Source organism: Phocoena sinus, chromosome 2 (genome assembly GCF_008692025.1).
Source record: "Phocoena sinus isolate mPhoSin1 chromosome 2, mPhoSin1.pri, whole genome shotgun sequence".
Lineage (NCBI taxonomy): Eukaryota > Metazoa > Chordata > Mammalia > Artiodactyla > Phocoenidae > Phocoena > Phocoena sinus.
Genome location: NC_045764.1, coordinates 30,967,530 through 30,985,246, shown reverse-complemented (window position 1 = coordinate 30,985,246; position 17,717 = coordinate 30,967,530). Strand labels below are relative to the sequence as shown.

At 36.9% G+C, this 17,717-nt stretch overlaps 1 protein-coding gene and 1 pseudogene across 7 annotated transcripts in view; one reads left to right on the top strand and one right to left on the bottom strand.

The window, feature by feature from the left end:
• The window catches only part of TJP1 (tight junction protein 1), a 116,418-nt gene that overhangs the window by 63,925 nt on the left and 34,776 nt on the right, over nucleotides 1-17,717 (bottom strand). For 6 of the 7 annotated variants that reach the window (XM_032622219.1, XM_032622221.1, XM_032622222.1 and 3 more), the window contains exons 3-4: nucleotides 1,633-1,757; nucleotides 849-951 (exon numbers count right to left, since the gene is read on the bottom strand). In XM_032622219.1, the coding sequence (XP_032478110.1) occupies nucleotides 849-951; nucleotides 1,633-1,757 (228 nt within the window). Of the gene's footprint in view, nucleotides 1-848; nucleotides 952-1,632; nucleotides 1,758-2,585; nucleotides 2,649-17,717 lie in introns of those variants that run through there. The other variant, XM_032622223.1, reaches the window with a different exon arrangement.
• Nucleotides 2,454-2,996, top strand: LOC116748801 (annotated as a pseudogene).

The following is a 17,717-nucleotide window of genomic DNA, read 5'->3' as shown; positions in this document are numbered from 1 at the left end:
GTTAACGTGCTCCTCTATGCATTGATAGATATACATGTGTGTATATATATATATATATATATATATTTTTTTTTTTTTTTTTTTTTTTGGCCTCATGGCATGTGGGATCCTAGTTCCCCGACCAGGGATCGAACCTGTGATCCCTGCAGTGGAAGCACAGAGTACTAATCGCTGGAGCGCCGGGGAAGTCCCTATGTAGGTATAATTTTACGTAGGACTTTAACGTTAAATCCATTCTCTGCTACATGTGCCTAGTTTTAAATGAAACAGAAGAGTCTGCTACATGTGCCTAGTTTTAAATGAAACAGAAGAGTCTAGCAATACACTAAAAAACATATGAACCCCGAACAACTCTATAAAACAAAAAACCAAAACACACAGAACCAAAAAAATAAACCCTTACCACTCTCTCTTTCCTCAAACTATATCACAGTAACAAAGTAGCAACAATATATGTGTTCAAGGGACAACATAAAATTTGTCCACTGAACAAAACCTGTAACAGAAAATACTTTAAACTGACTATACGCCAAGATTCAGTCTAATTTAAGTATTTTTTTAAAGAGGAAGCATTAAGCCATAAAGAGGTAACCATTCAACCAGGAGCTCCTTCCTTTCTTTTTCAATCAAAAAAAAATCCTGGTATCTGAGCTTTGAGAAAATACACACCAGTGACAAAACATACCACCAGTATTAGAAGAAAGAAACATTCTTACTTGTAAACAACTAACTTTAGAACTACTGTTTCAGATTTTATTTTCTTAAATGGGAAGAATGAATTCAAACACCAAAAACATACCAACAGTAAAGTTGGTATCTTTATAAAATTAAAGGTAAAAAACACTTACAATTTTTGCATTTTTTCCACTTTTCCTTAGTTGCTGAACAGCAAAAGCATGTTCAACATTATCCATTGAAACGCCATTAACCATCGCGACTCGGTCATTTTCCCTAAGGAAAAAAAGTGACCAAAATAATAACATGTTAGATGAAACCATACAAATAAGTTTATAAAGATATTTTTAAGATAGGATCTTTAAAAAAGATATTCTAATTATGGGCTAATTAACCTGTCTTCAGATCAATGATAAAATAATGTCCAGCTATTTAATTTCAAATCCCCCACAAAAAATGTTTAGCACTTGTAACTAACCACAGGTCATTAATTTTTTAACTATTAACACAATGTTTCCCAAAAGGACTGAACAGGTACCACATTACACAAAATGACTTCTGGTGGTACAGTTACAGGCATTCAATGATACTAAGTCACAAGGCTGGAAAAAGTTATTCCTTCTTTAAAGAAGTCTTTCTCCTTCCAATTTTCTTTCAGTCCTCTACTCATACTCTCATTTTTTTGCTAGTGTATCTTTTGCCTCTCTTTTATCTTGCTAATCTTCTTTGTTGAACAAAAACACTAAGACTCAGGGTGAGAGGCTCCTGAAGGCTAGATTCTACCCCAAACCGAGTAACAAGTTTTCTTTTCACTATCTTTATTTTTTACAGTGACCTTCTATTTAAGTTAAGTGATACAAGCTTTCCATATATGACAGAGATAAGCATAAACGTATATTAATTTAGAAAAATCACTAGCATGGCATGCCAATGGCTGAGGGTAGGAAACATGCTTACTGCAGCTGCCCTTCTGCGGGTCCTCCTTTAAGCACATCTGAAATCACTATCGAGGTTTCCCCACTCTGGAAATGAGGGTTATCTCTTCCACCAGATATTGCAATTCCAAATCCAAATCCAGGAGCCTAAAGTAACAATTATAGTAAAATGTTATGATGTCATACTCTACAATCTAAAAAAGTTCAAATATAAAAATTACAATCCTATTACAAAATGCTCACTCACTTGTATGGAAACACATCAGAATGACCTATCCTGGTATGGGAATGCAGGCTTTAATAAATTTAATGCTGGGCATAACAGAATATCAAAAACTGTCAATTACATGAATGTTCTTTAAGAACTAAAACACATTTAAAAATTCTGAACACTGAAATCCTGAATTCATTTTTGCTTATCAGAAGGGTTCCTGAGGGACCTGGCAGTGCCCGCCCCCCCCCCCGCCCCGCCATGATCATCACAAACACTGGCAACTGATTTGCAGAATGACAGATTTAATGAGCATATAAACCGGGTGCCATTTTATATAATAAAATATCTACAGCTGTGAAAATCAACTTCCTTCACGTACCCTAAAAATCTCTACTGAAGTAATACACTATAATGTCTTATGCACACTGCATACAATAGAAAATATACATTAATCATATCAAGCATTTTTAATTACTTATATTGTTAATTAAACAAAATCATAATTAATTATATACTTCTAAATGAGCTGAAAATCTTTACCATGGTGACTAAGGACAGCCCAGCACAGAAAACAATCAAAATACTACCAAGTTATTTAAAAATTACCTAATCTCGCTTTTTTCACGAAGATGGCGCCAAAGGTGAAGAAGGAAGCCCCTGCCCCTCCCAAAGCCGAAGCCAAAGCAAAGGCTTTGAAGGCCAAGAAAGCAGTGCTGAAAGGCGTACACAGCCACAAAAAAGAAGATCTGGACGTCACCCACCTTCCGACGGCCCAAAACACTGCGGCTCAGGAGGCAGCCCACATATCCTCAGAAGAGCGCCCCTAGGAGAAACAAGCTTGACCACTATGCCATCATCAAGTTCCCCCTCACCACCGAGTCAGCCATGAAGAAAATAGAAGACACCACCACACTGTGTTCACTGTGGATGTCAAGGCCAACAAGCATCAAATTAAACAGGCCATGAAGAAGCTCTATGACACTGACGTGGCCAAGGTCAACACCCTGATCAGGTCTGATGCAGAGAAGAAGGCATATGTTCGCCTGGCTCCTGACTATGATGCTTTGGATGCTGCCAACAAAATTGGGATCACCTAAACTGAGTCCAGCTGGCTAATTCTAAATATAGAAGTTTTCACTCTAAAAAAATAATTAAATAAAAATAAATAAAAATAAAAATTACCTAATCTCAAAGAAATCCACACCATTCCCTAGAAAGGAAATGAAGTATTCAGAGTAGTCTAAAAAAGAAACAGCCAATATTCTCCTAGGGCTCCAGAATCAAAAAATCAGAGGCTATGTTTTCATATAACGTTGTACTACACTATGCTCTACAATCCAAACCACCTGAGGACAAAGGTAACAACTTCCTTCCACTACTGTCCCATCCACAAAGACCACGCCCACCATGGACAGGGGCTACATCATGACCTCCCCTTCCACCCCAAAGTCTACTGAAATAGCCAAAGAAGAAGAAAAGAGAAAAACTCTTATTAAAAAAGAATAAACACCAGCAATTCCACGCCTAGGTATATACCAAAAAGAAATGAAAACGTGTGCAAACAGAGATTTATACCCACACACACAGCAGCATTTATTAATAGCCAAAAACTGCAAACAACCCAAATGTCTATCCACTGATGAATGGATAAATAAAATATGGTATATCCATTAAATGAATTATCTGCAATAGAAAGGAGTGAAGTACTGATACATGCTACAAAATGGGGAACACAGAAAACATGATGCTATCTAAAAGAAGCCAACCATAAAAGACCACACACATCATACCATTCCTCTTAGATGAAACGTTCAGAAAAGACCAATCTGTATGAAACAGAAAATAGACTGGTGATTGTCGATGGCCAGGGTGTGGAAAGGGATGGAGACATTGGGGAGGGATGGTTTATGAGTAACATTATTCTTTTTAGGGTGATGGAATGCTTAAAAAGTGACTCTGGTGATGGTCTTACAGATCTGTGAATATACTAAAAATCACTAAATTGTACATTGAAATGGTGAATTGTATGGTATGTGAATTATACTGCAATAAAGCTAATACCCCCCAGAAAAGGTTAATGTGAAAAAGCAAATAAACAGGAAAACATCTGGGTGGCAGAAGATAATGGCAACTGCCTGAATCTGTGTCTCCAAAACAATACAAAACAGATCACTACACAAAACCATACCCTTAATATAGCTCAAAACCAGAGAATATGCAAATTTCAAAATAGCTAGAAGTAGGCCTAAAATTTCAAAAATAAAGAAATGATTAGAAAGAAAACTATTAGCACACAATTAGAAAACATAAGAGACTACAGAACAAGTTCAAATAATTTTATAGGGAAATACAGATTATTGAAATTGACTCTATTAGAAATAAAGACTTAAGCAACCCCATCGCTGAAGAGGAAACAGAGATAGTTATGAGGGAATTATCCCACAAAAAACACCAGGCACAGATGATTTCACAGGGAATTCTACCAAAACATCAATATCCAGATAGCCTCGATGCTCCATAAATTGTTCCAGAGCATCCTAAAATGAAGGAAAGCTTCTAACTCTTTTCAAAAAGCAATTATAATACTGATATCTAAATCTGATCATGACTATCCACGATAAAGACAGGGCTTCCCTGGTGGCACAGTGGCTAAGAACCCACCTGCCAAGGCAGGGGACACGGGTTCGAGCCCTGGTGTGGGAAGATCTCACATGCCACGGAGCAACTAAGCCCGTGCACCACAACTACTGAGCCTGTGCTCTAGAGCCCACACACCATAACTACTGAAGACCGCACACCTAGAGCCCATGCTCCGCAACAAGAGAAGCCACCACAATGAGAAGCCCAAGCACTGCAACAAGAGTAGCCCCTGCTTGCTGCAACTAGAGAAAGCCCACACGCAGCAACAAAGACCCATCACAGCCAAAAATTTTAAAAACAAATTAATTAATTAATTTTAAAAAGACAGATCCCCCCTCCGAATACTAAAGCCTAACATCATTTATAAAAGCCAACACCATACAAATATTCCATGACAAGGTGATTTATTTCCAAGACTGTTGTATTAGGAAAGCCACTATATAGGAGACCCTATTAATAAACGTAGAGAAAAAAATTCAGAGATTATATCCATAGACCCTGGAAAGGCCTTTGACAAAATCCAACATTCACGACCAAGGGAAAGAAAAATTCAAGAAAATACTTTCAATCTGTTTTAATATTTCATTTTATGTTAAAGTACATGAAGAACCTTACCCACACACATAGTTGAAAAGAAGAGTGATTTTAGTAAACCTTTTAGATGATTATGGATACTCATGTTTGATTTTATATCGGTAAGTGATAGTTTCTTAATGGGTGGCTACAATGTGCAACCTAAAACCGTATCAGTGGACATTTTGTACTTACTCTGTTACATGAATACCCATCCACTGGCCTATTTTGCACTTTGAATGGATTATTTTATCCAATGTGATTTTATAATAGTGTGTCTTGGTCATTTGGAAAATATTTAGGTAAATCTTTCAAATGATGACACATTTCACTATACAATATTTTTAAAAAATCATACTTTAATTAATATCACCACCAATGCAATCAAAGTCTTTAAGTAGTGAAAAGTACTGAGCTCATCTCATGGTGGCAGATAAATGTTTTCCAAATTTTAATTTCTGTTTTAAAATTCAATTTTCTTCATTGGCAACAACTATTATCAGAGTTGTTTTCCTTGAAGCAACAGGTACTCATCACTTGAGAAAAATGTTTGTCAAATATTCCAGTCTGGATAACCATTCCTTCAAGTAAAAGTGGTGTTACACACACAAATACACAGCTGGTTGAGCTTCCAATTCAAACAATCATGCAAGTACTTCAGTATAAAGTAGAAATGCCTTATGTGTATTTCCCATTTCAATATACAGATTATTTTTTAAATGTCTATTCAAAAGCTGACATGTGGTAAAATTAGTAATTTTTACTGCTTTGAGTTATTCTGCAGCAAAACTGGGATTGTTCTTATAAACTCTGAGTAAGCCCAGGAACTATTAGGATGGTTTGGGGCTATGAGGCCAGTTTTACCTCATACCACTGCTTTTGTACCTTCACTACAACTATCAACACAGTGAAAAAGACAAATAACATTTTTGTGCTGTTATGAAAATAGTTTGTTCTAAGCATAAAAAGACTTCAGAGGTCTTTTGGGGTCCTCAGTCCATACACTGATATTAAAAACCACTGAAAAAAGAACAAAACAAAACAACCCAAAAACAAACAAACAAACAAAAAACCCAATGAAGCAATTTACAAAAGATATGAAATGTTAAAACTCATAAGAAACGCAAATTAAAACCACACAGAGAATGATAAAAATTAAAGTACAACAACACATTTTGTTGAGGCGGCTGTAGAAAAATAGGCACCACTGCTAATGGGCATGCAAAACTGCTACAATTCTTTAGGAGAGGAATTTGGCTAACAAAATTACAAAAGCATTTATGTATGTATGTATGTATGTATGCATTTACTTATTTGTATTTTTGGCTGCGTCTTAGTTGTGGCACGCGGGCTCCAGAGCGTGGGCTCCGTTGTTGCAGCACACGGGCTTTCTAGTTGTGGCACAAGGGCTCAAGCAGTTGCGGCACAGCATGTGGGATCTTAGTTCCCCGACTAGGGATCAAACCCAACCCACGTCCCATGTGTTGGAAGGCGGCTTCTTAACCAGTGGGCCACCAGGGAAGTCCTCAAAAGCGCTTTATCTTTCAACAGAGTGAACCAGTTTCTAGCAATGTACCCTGAAGATTACATATACAGCTCCAAAAATAAGAAAATACATATGTACATAGTTATTCACTGCAGATTGTAACTACAAATACTGGAAAAAACCTAAAACACCCAAGGGTTACCTCCAGGGCAGTTTGGGGAGGGGTGTGTTATTCTCTGGCTCTTTTTCCGTCCTTGGAGGAGGCTAGCACTAATCTTTTATTCTGTATACTTTTAAACTGTGCATTTACATCTTGCTTGATAATTCTTTTATTTAAAAATTAAAAACATAATACAAAAATATTAAAGAAATGCCAAAAACATTAAGGACCTTTCAATAAGGAAGGCGGAGGTGAGTAGATACTTCCTAAGATTTGCTTGTGAACAAGTAAGTACAGTCTTGGCTGCATGAGCCAGGCATCAAACCCAGGCAGAACATACTGCTTCCATGCAGTGCCAGCATTCTGTGGGGCATGTCATCCTGCTGGATCAGCGCTGGCTGCAGTTCATTTAATGACTACCCAGGAAGTCTGTGATTCCCAACCCTGTCTGCAGATGAAAATCATTTGGGATCAGTCTCAAAACTGCTTGATGATTTCCAAACCCCCCACCCCACAACCATTAAATAAAACTGGAGGAGGGCAGATGGCAGGCGTTGAAAAAAAAAAAAAATCTCCTAAGTGATTCTAATGGGCAGCCAGGGCTGAGAACCTTAGCCTTAAAAGCTTTGTGAATTTAAGACCAGGGTGATCATCAAAAACTATAAGAGGTTCGACTATCTCACACTTTCCCTTCCTCTTAGGGAAGGTTTCTCTCTGAAACCTTTTTAGGTTTAGATCTCCACACGGTCCTATTTTTGGCCTTTTCAACAGATTTCTTACCTTCCACTGCACTACAATTTACCCTCCATCGTGTTCAAAGGATTATTATTCTAAAACAAACCCAATTCTGTCATTCCATTGCCCAGAGGTCCAAGTTCCTTAACATGCAATATCCTGAAATGCAACGCCAACTTGCTTCCCAGCACCCCAGTCTTTACCCTAAACACACTTAACTACTGACCTCTGCTTAAGCATGCCATGCATCATCAAGTTCCAAGCTTTCACATTTCTTCTCTGCCTAGGACTCCTTTAGCATCACACCCTTCAACATTCAGGTTCAACGACACCTCCTTCATGAAACCAACCTAGCTTTTCACAGGCACAAGTGGCCCATCCTGTAGGCTCTCCGGCCACATAGACACACTTCTGCTACTTAACACACAGCACTGTAAATAGCCTGGGTATCAGAGGTTCATTTGGGAGGGGTTTACATATTCTTCTACATATCCCACCTGAGTACAACCCTGCAAGGGCCTAACACGAAGTGTTAGGGCACTAAAACAAGTATCTAGCTAATTATTCAATTATTCAATTTAATTTTAACTCAATTTCCCTTTATAGAGTTGTCTTTTAAAACTCACACTAATTTGAGCACTAAAACCTCATTAGCAGCCATAGTAGTAGCGTGGATCTGGAATTTCTTGAATTTCCAAATAAAAACAAGCAGGGCAACTATACAGCAAACCAAAAACCGTATATACAGCAAAAAAAAAAACCCACAGGCAACCAATGTACCCTCCTGAGGAAGCAGCTGGGGATGAGCAACACCTATGAGACTTGTGTGTTCCCAAAACCTACCTGGAAAGAAAGCCACAAGGCATCTGACACACCTTAGACCTGAAGAACCCCCCAAAAAACTAACAGGTATTTACTGGAAAGAATGGCAGGGCAATTTGAGAACAACAGCTGAAACTGGGAGGAATTTTGCCTCTCCAGTTGTCAGTGAGAGCAAGGAGCCTGCAGTAGGGCGTGAATGGGCTAGAGCAGTGTAACCCCTAGGAATTCTCAACACAGACCTGCCAGTGGATTCAGACTAGAGAGGGACAGGAACAGCAAAAGATGAAAGGGTACAAAAGGCATGAGCCTAGGAAATGTCAGAAAGCAGCAGTTATGTTTCTTTAGTGCATGCACACATACAAGAAAACTAAGCCAATTTCTAGAAGCTCAAGAAAGGTAATTTCCCATAAAATTGAGCAAAAAAGGGATTATGATCAAATCCCTTAGAAAATTACTATAGAACACAATGAGTAGCAGAATATCCTTACAGAAAATGAAAGCATGCCAAAAAGAGTACTCAAAAAAAGAAAAATAAAGGATCAAAACTGTTACTATTATAAAACAAGTGAAAAGGCATTACAAAAATACACAGGACATGAAAGAATATAAATAAGAATTTTAGACAATCACAGAAAGATAGACAAAATGAAAAGGCAGAGGACTTTGTACCAGATGAAGGAACAAGATAAAACACCATAAAAACAACTAAATGAAGTGGAGATAGGCAACCTTCCAGAAAAAGAATTCAGAATAATGACAGTGAAGATGATCCAGAACCTCAGAAAAAGACTGGAGGCAGAGATCGAGAAGATGCAAGAAATGTCTGACAAAGACCTAGAAGAATTAAAGAACAAACACCTGGAAGAATTAAAGAACAGAGATGAACAATACAATAACTGAAATGAAAAAAAAAGAAAGCTGGAGTAGCAATACTCATATCAGATAAAACAGACTTTAAAATAAAGAATGTTACAAGAAACAAGAAGGGACACTACATAATGATCAAGGGATCAATCCAAGAAGAAGATATAACAATTAAAAATATATATGCACCCAACATAGGAGCACCTCAATACGTAAGGCAACTGCTAACAGCTATAAAAGAGGAAATCGACAGTAACACAATAATAGTGGGGGACTTTAAGACCTCACACCAATGGACAGATCATCCAAAATGAAAATAAATAAGGAAACAGAAGCTTTAAATGACACAGTAGACCAAATAGATTTAATTGATATTTATAGGATATTCCATCCAAAAACAGCAGATTACACTTTCTTCTCAAGTGCGCACAGAAAATTCTCCAGGATAGATCACATCTTGGATCAAAAATCAAGCCTCAGTAAATTTAAGAAAACTGAAATCATATCAAGCATCTTTTCTGACCACAACACTATGAGATTAGAAAAGAATTACAAGGGAAAAAAAACATAAAAAACACAAACACATGGAGGCTAAACAATACGTTATTAAATAACAAAGAGATCACTGAAGAAATCAAAGAGAAAATCAAAAAATACCTCGAGACAAATGACAATGAAAACACGACAATCCACAACCTATGGGATGCAGCAAAAGCAGTTCTAAGAGGGAAGTTTATAGCTATACAAGCCTACCTCAAGAAACAAGAAACATCTCAAATAAACAACCTAACCTTACACTTAAAGGAACTAGAGAAAGAAAAACAAACAAAACCAAAAGTTAGCAGAAGGAAAGAAATCATGAAGATCAGATCAGAAATAAATGAAATAGAAACAAAGAAAACAAGAGCAAAGATCAATAAAACTAAAAGCTGGTTCTTTGAGAAGATAAACAAAATTGATAAACCTTTAGCCAGACTCATCAAGAAAAAGAGGGAGAGGACTCAAATCAATAAAATTAGAAATGAAAAAGGAAAAGTTACAACAAATTCTGCAGAAATACAAAGCATCCTAAGAGACTACTACAAGCAACTCTATGCCAATAAAATGGACAACCTGGAAGAAATGGACAAATTCTTAGAAAGGTATAACCTTCCAAGACTGAACCAGGAAGAAATAGAAAATATGAACAGACCAATCACAAGTAATGAAATTGAAGCCGTGATTAAAAATCTTCCAACAAACAAAAGTCCAGGACCAGACGTCTTCACAGATGAATTCTACCAAACATTTAGAGAAGAGCTAACACCCATTCTTCTCAAACTCTTCCAAAAAATTGCAGAGGAAGGAACACTCCCAAACTCATTCTATGAGGCCACCATCACCCTTATACCAAAACCAGACAGATACCACAAAAAAAGAAAATTATAGACAAATATCACTGATGAATATAGATGCAAAAATTCTCAACAAAATACTAGCAAACAGGATCATATACCATGATCAAGGTGGATTTATCCCAGGGATGCAAGGATTCTTCAATATACGCAAATCAATCAATGTGATACACCATATGAACAAACTGAAGAATAAAAACCATATGATCATCTCAATAGATGCAGAGAAAGCTTTTGACAAAATTCAACACCCATTTATGATAAAAACTCTCCAGAAAGTGGGTATAGAGGGAACCTACCTCAACATAATAAAGGCCATATACGACAAACTCACAGCAAACATCATTCTCAAAGGTGAAAAACTGAAATCATTTCCTCTAGATTCCTACAAGACAAGGATGTCCACTCTCGCCACTATTATTCAACAGTTTTGGAAGTCTTACCCATGGCAATCAGAGAAGAAAAAGAAAGAAAAGCAATACAAATTGGAAAAGAAGAAGTAAAACTGTCACTGCTTGCAGATGACATGATATTATACATAGAGAATCCTAAAGATGCCACCAGGAAACTACTAGAGCTAATCAATGAATTTGGTAAAGTTGCAGGATACAAAATTAATGTACAGAAATCTCTTGCATTTCTATACACTAACAACAAAAGATTAGAAAGAGAAATTAAGGAAACAATCCCATTCACCATTGCAACAAAAAGAATAAAATACCTAGGAATAAACCTACCTAAGGAGGTAAAATACCTGTACTCAGAAAACTGTAACACACTGATGAAAGAAATCAAAGATGACACAAACAGATGGAGAGATATACCATGTTCTTGGATTGGAAGAATCAATATTGTGAAAATGACTATACTACCCAAAGCAATCCACAGATTCAATGCAATCCCTATCAAATTACCAGTGGCATTTTTTACAGAACTAGAACAAAAAATCTTAAAATTTGTATGCAGACACAAAAGACCCCGAATAGCCAAAGCAGTCTTGAGGAAAAAAAATCAGAGCTGGAGGAATCAGACTCCCTGACTTCAGACTATACTACAAAGCTACAGTAATCAAGACAATATGGGGACTCCCCTGGTGGCACAGTGGTTAAGAATCCACCTGCCAATGCAGGGGACACGGGTTCGAGCCCTGGTCCAGGAAGATCCCACATGCTAAGGAGCAACTAAGCCGGTGCGTGCCACAACTACAGAGCCTGCGCTCTAGAGCCCGCGAGCCACAGCTACTGAGCCCGCACACCTCGAGCCCATGCTCCACAACAAGAGAAGCCACCGCAACGAGAAGCCCGTGCACCGCAACGAAGAGTGGCCCCCACTTGCCTCAACTAGAGAAAGCCCTCACGCAGCAATGAAGACCCAACGCAGCCATAAACAAATAAATTAAATTAAATTAAAAAATTAAAAAAAAATACAATATGGTACTGGCAAAAAAACAGAAATATAGATCAGTGGAAGAGGATAGAAAGCCCAGAGATAAACCCATGTACCTATGGTCAACTAATCTATGACAAAGGAGGCAAGGATATACAATGGAGAAAAGACAGTCTCTTCAATAAATGGTGCTGGGAAAACTGGACAGCTACATGTAAAAGAATGAAATTAGGACACTCCCTAACACCATATACAAAAATAAACTAAAAATGGATTAGAGACCTAAATGTAAGACTGGACACTATAAAACTCTTAGAGGAAAACATAGGAAGAACTCTCTTTGACATAAATCACAGCAAGATCTTTTTTGATCCACCTCCTAGAGTAACAGAAATAAAAACAAAAATAAACAAATGGGACCTAATGAAACTTCAAAGCTTTTGCAAAGCAAAGGAAACTACAAACAAGATGAAAAGACAACCCTCAGAATGGGAGAAAATATTTGCAAACGAATCAACGGACAAAGGATTAATCTCCAAAATATATAAACAGCTCATGCAGCTCAATATTAAAAAAACAAACAACCCAATCAAGAAATGGGGAGAAGACCTAAATAGACATTTCTCCGAAGAAGACATACAGATGGCCAAGAAGCATGTGAAAAGCTGCTCAACATCACTAATTATTAAGAAATGCAAGTCTAAACTACAATGCGGTATCACCTCACACCAGTTAGAACGGGCATCATGAGAAAATCTACAAACAACAAATGCTGGAGAGGGTGTGGAGAACAGGGAACCCTCTTGCACTGTTGGTGGGAATGTAAATTGATACAGCCACTATGGAGAACAGTATGGACATTCCTTAAAAAGCTAAAATAGAATTACCGTATGACCCAGCCATCCCACTACTGGGCATATACCCAGAGAAAACCATAATTCAAAAAGACACATGCACCCCAATGTTCACTGCAGCACTATTTACAATAGCCAGGTCATGGAAACAACCTAAATGCCCATTAACAGACAAATGGATAAAGAAGATGTGGTACATATAGACAATGGAATATTACTCAGCCATAAAAAGGAATGAAATTGGGTCATTTGTAGAGATGTGGATGGATCTAGAGACTGTCATACAGAGTGAAGTAAGTCAGAAAGAGAAAAACAAATATCGTATATTAACGCATATATGTGGAACCTAATAAAATGGTACAGATAAACTGGTTTGCAGGGCAGAAATAGAGACACAGATGTAGAGAACAAACATATGGACAGCAAGGGGGGAAAGTGGTGGTGGTGGTGGTGGTGGGATGAATTGGGAGATTGGGATTGACATGTATACACTAATATGTATAAACAGATAACTAATAACCTGCTGTATAAAAAATAAAATTCAAAAACTGAAAAAAAAAAGAATTTTAAGAATTCAGAAATGAGGCTGACAGAATTCAAGAGTTAATTAGAAATTTTCAAAAGCCATTTTAGACAGGAACACAAATAAACATAATACCATGAAAGAAACAGAAAGTAAAAAAGGTAAATCTTTTATAAAACAAAAAAGAAATGTTTCAGGAGATTTTTTAAAAAGGATTTGAGAGAAAATTACAAATATGAAGACAGGCAAAAGACATACAACATATGGATAGTAGGAATACCTAAAGACTAAATTGAAGTAGGAGAAAAAAAATAGTAAAACTAAAATTAAATAAAGAACTTTCCTGGTATATGTATTTTACATATCCTTCCATATATTTATATATATAATTGAAACTGTATACTCAAAGGACACAAATCACTGTAGATACCTGAGAATATCAATTCAGAGGAAATGCCAAAATATATTCAAATAAAATGACTAGATTTTAAGGCAGAAGATTCTTTGGCATCTCGGCAAAAAGAGCTATAATTTTAAAAGAAATATAAATTAGATTATCATCACACTTGGGTAGCAACACATTATGCCAAAAATAACATCGTTAAGATACTCAAGGGAAACAATGAGCCATGAATTTTATATCCAGTAAAGCTAATCTTCAAGTATAAAAGGGCACAGAAAAGCTAATAAACATAAAAGAAAAACACAGGGAACACTGTTTTTCATGATCCTTTCCTAATAGAAAATAACTTTCTGACAATCAAAATGACAAGAGGCACATGGAAAGGACTGGTGATAAGCATTAAATATACACCTACTTACAGCATTAAATATACACCTACTTACAGGATTAAATGTGGATTAAAGGGAGAAAGGTTAAATTATATAATAGCTATATGGTCTACACAGAGTAAAACCATTTCTTTAAATGGGGAGAGGAACAGGATAGAATAGAGGAATAGTTAAAAAATTTTAACACTGTTTCCAGTAATCAAAATTGACAGTAGTAGAATTATTATTATTGAGGCAATCGTATGCTCTGTACTGGATTTACAAAAGACTAACATGGTGCTTTTCAGAGGGATTTTCAAAAGAAATGGAAAATAATCCATTTTTTCCATATATCTTTACCATAAGAAAATTGTAGGTGTGTCAAAATATAGTTGACTTTTATATGTTTACATGAGAAAATGTCCAAGATAATGGTTTTTATTATGGTGATGGGAGAAGTAGTTTTTTTTTTGCTTTTTTTTTTTTTTTTTTTGGCTGTATGCGGGCCTCTCACTGTTGTGGCTTCTCCCGTTGCGGAGCACAGGCTCCGGACACGCAGGCTCAGCGGCCATGGCTCACGGGCCCAGCCGCTCTGCGGCATGTGGGATCCTCCCGGACCGGGGCACGAACCCGTGTCCCCTGCATCGGCAGGCGGACTCCCAACCACTGTGCCACCAGGGAATGCCCGGGAGAAGTAGTTTAAAGCAGTATAATATGATCTCATTGACCTGTATGTGCACACACACACGATTATAGCTTTTGGATGGAATTAAATGCATCAAAGAATTTTACTTTCATCATATTTTGTCCTTTCGACATCACAGGCAGCCATAAGCAACAATAATATGTATTTCTACTTGTGCCTGGTAGTGAAACTGAGTTTATGATAAACAAGAGGCCTGCAATCTGTTCAGTTATTTGCCCAGTTTCACTGGACACTAGCCATGCCCATTCCTTTACATTTCATTGTAACTGCTTTTGCACTGAGTACTTGCAACAGGGAACACATGGTCAACAAAGCTGAAACTATTTACTATCTGACCTTTTACAGAAAAGGTTTGCCTACCTATCTGTTATAGTATTTCTTGATTCCTTAAAAGATTTTTTAAAAAGGGGAAAAAATTCCTGAAGGTTGACTGTTGATTCATTTGCAGAAATATAACTGCATAATATGAATAACCTCTCCTCCAAAGATTTTTCTGTTTCCTTCAAATATGCCCAATTCTCTGGTTAAAGATTCTCCCCGCTGCCTTTTTTTCTCCTGTTTTTCATGCCAAATTTCTACAACCAACTAACTTAATTCTAACTTTTCTCACCTTATACAGTTTCACTCCTCTCCCCTTCTTCTTCCAATCTACCCTCAACATTCTATGGAAACTGTTCTAGTCATGTGTTTTCACAGTGAACATGGCGATCAAAATTTTTTTTAATGGATGGATCCAATTTTTTCAAATGGTTCCTCGACAATCATTTGTTCAACTTCCTTTCTACAAATGAATTCAGGAGGCCTGGAATCCTATGTGCCACTCCACTACCTGCCAACTAGACCTTATGTAGGACTTCTCTGTGGACTTGGTCAGAGATTAGGATTTTATCAACTCTGATAACATTTTAATTCTATGAGGTCCCAAGAGATCTGAAAGGCCTGTTCAAAATCAGTTAGTGGTAAGCCCCAACTAGTTCAGAAATCACAAGACCCCTACAGTTTTTCCACTGTACCCTGGTAGTTCTCAAAATGTTGTTTAAATGTCTACGACTGTTAGACTGGTTCTTTTTTACCTCTGCGTCCTTCATCAGCCCGTTGGTTACTCACTCTTGTGGCTCTGTTTCCAAAATTATAGCTTTCATTTCTAATTCTTATTCCACTTTCCTATTCCCAGCTTCTTAAAGGACACCTCCAATTGCCCTTCTCCAAACTGTCATTTTCTCCACAAAACTGACCTCACCACCAATGTTCTAAACTTAAAAAAAACAAACAAAAAGCCAAAATTCTGGCTCCTTCCTTAACAAGGTTACTACTTTTTATTAATTTTGTTACATATATATGTAGCTTATGTGGTAGAATTATGAGTTCTGAATTTCAGATATTATATTCCATAAGTATTTCTAATATTTAAAATTAAATTTTACATGTAAGTGAAAAGAGCATTATATGATGAGTCCAGAGACCTGCGTTCAAGATGTACCTCTTTGGGACATTTCACTAGACCCTTCTGAGACTCAGTTTATTCCATGTGGTTATTAACCCCTATTTCACAGAGAATTAAATAAAATAAAGGATTTGAAACATTCATAATACACTCTATAAATGTACACAATGGCCTTCAACCAGATAAAACAAGCCTAGCTTAGCTTACATGCTTACCTCAGTGTAAATGCTTACCTTCTACCCACCATACACTTGCCTGGAGCTACTCAACAGATATGTAGGATTCCCCTTCCCTGGGCCCTTTTCTTAGAATAGCTTTATTGACATGTAAATTAACCTATCGTAAATTCACTCTTCAAAATGTACAATTCTATGTTTTTTGTATGTTCAGAGTTGTGCAACCATCATCACAATCAACTGCATAAAATTTTCATCACCCTAAAATGAAATTCCCTACCCTTTAGCCATCATCCCTGAATTCCCGCATCCTAAAAACCACTAATCTTTCTGTCTATTCACCTGTTCTGACCATTTCATATAAATGGAATTATACAATAATGGTCCTTTGTGACTGCCTTCTTCGAGTTAGGGTAACGTTTTCAAGGTTCATCCATGTCACGGCATGTATCAGTACTTCATTTCTTTTCACTGTTGAACAATATTCCATTATATGGATATACCACATTTTGCTTATTCACCATTCATCAGTTAATGGGCATGTGGGTTCTTTACACTTTCAGGCTATCATGAGTCATGCTGCTATGAACAACCATGTTTAGTAAGTTATCATGTCGGTATTTGTCTCCACTTCTCTTGGGTATATGCCTAGGAGTGGAACTGCTGGGCCATGTGGTAATTCTACATATGTTTACCTTTTGAGGAATACCTTACTTAGTTTACCACAGTTGGCTCCACCAGCCAACATCCACATCCTCATCAACACCTATCATTGCCTGCTTTTGTGATTACAACCATTCTAGAGGGTGTGACAGGGTATCTCACTGTCATTTTTGACATATATTTCCCTGATGGTCAGTACTGTTGAGCATCTTTTCATACGTTTATTAAACAGTTCCGTATCTTCCTTGGAGAAACGTTTTTCAAATCTTCAGTCCATTTAAAAAACTGAATTATTTGCTTTTTTACTACTAAATTTCTATATTCTGGATACAAGTCCCTTATCAGATATGTAACTTGCAAATACTTTCTCATTCTGTGGGTTATCCTTTCACTTTCTTGTTGAGAGTTTCTTGGTTTCCTTTGAAACACAAAAGTTTTAAATTTCGATGTGGTCCAATTTTACCTGTTTTCTCTTCTGTTGCTTTTATTTTCAAGATCATATCTAAGAAACCATTGCCCAACCCAAGGTCATAAAGATTTATTCCTGTGTTTTCTTCTAAAAGTTTTATAGTTTTAGCACTTACATTTAGGTCTATGATCCATCTTAGGTTAATTTTTGTTCTTGCTGTGAAGTAGGAGTCAAAATTCATTACTTTCCACGCTGTTGACCAGTTGTCCCAGTACCATCGGTTAAGA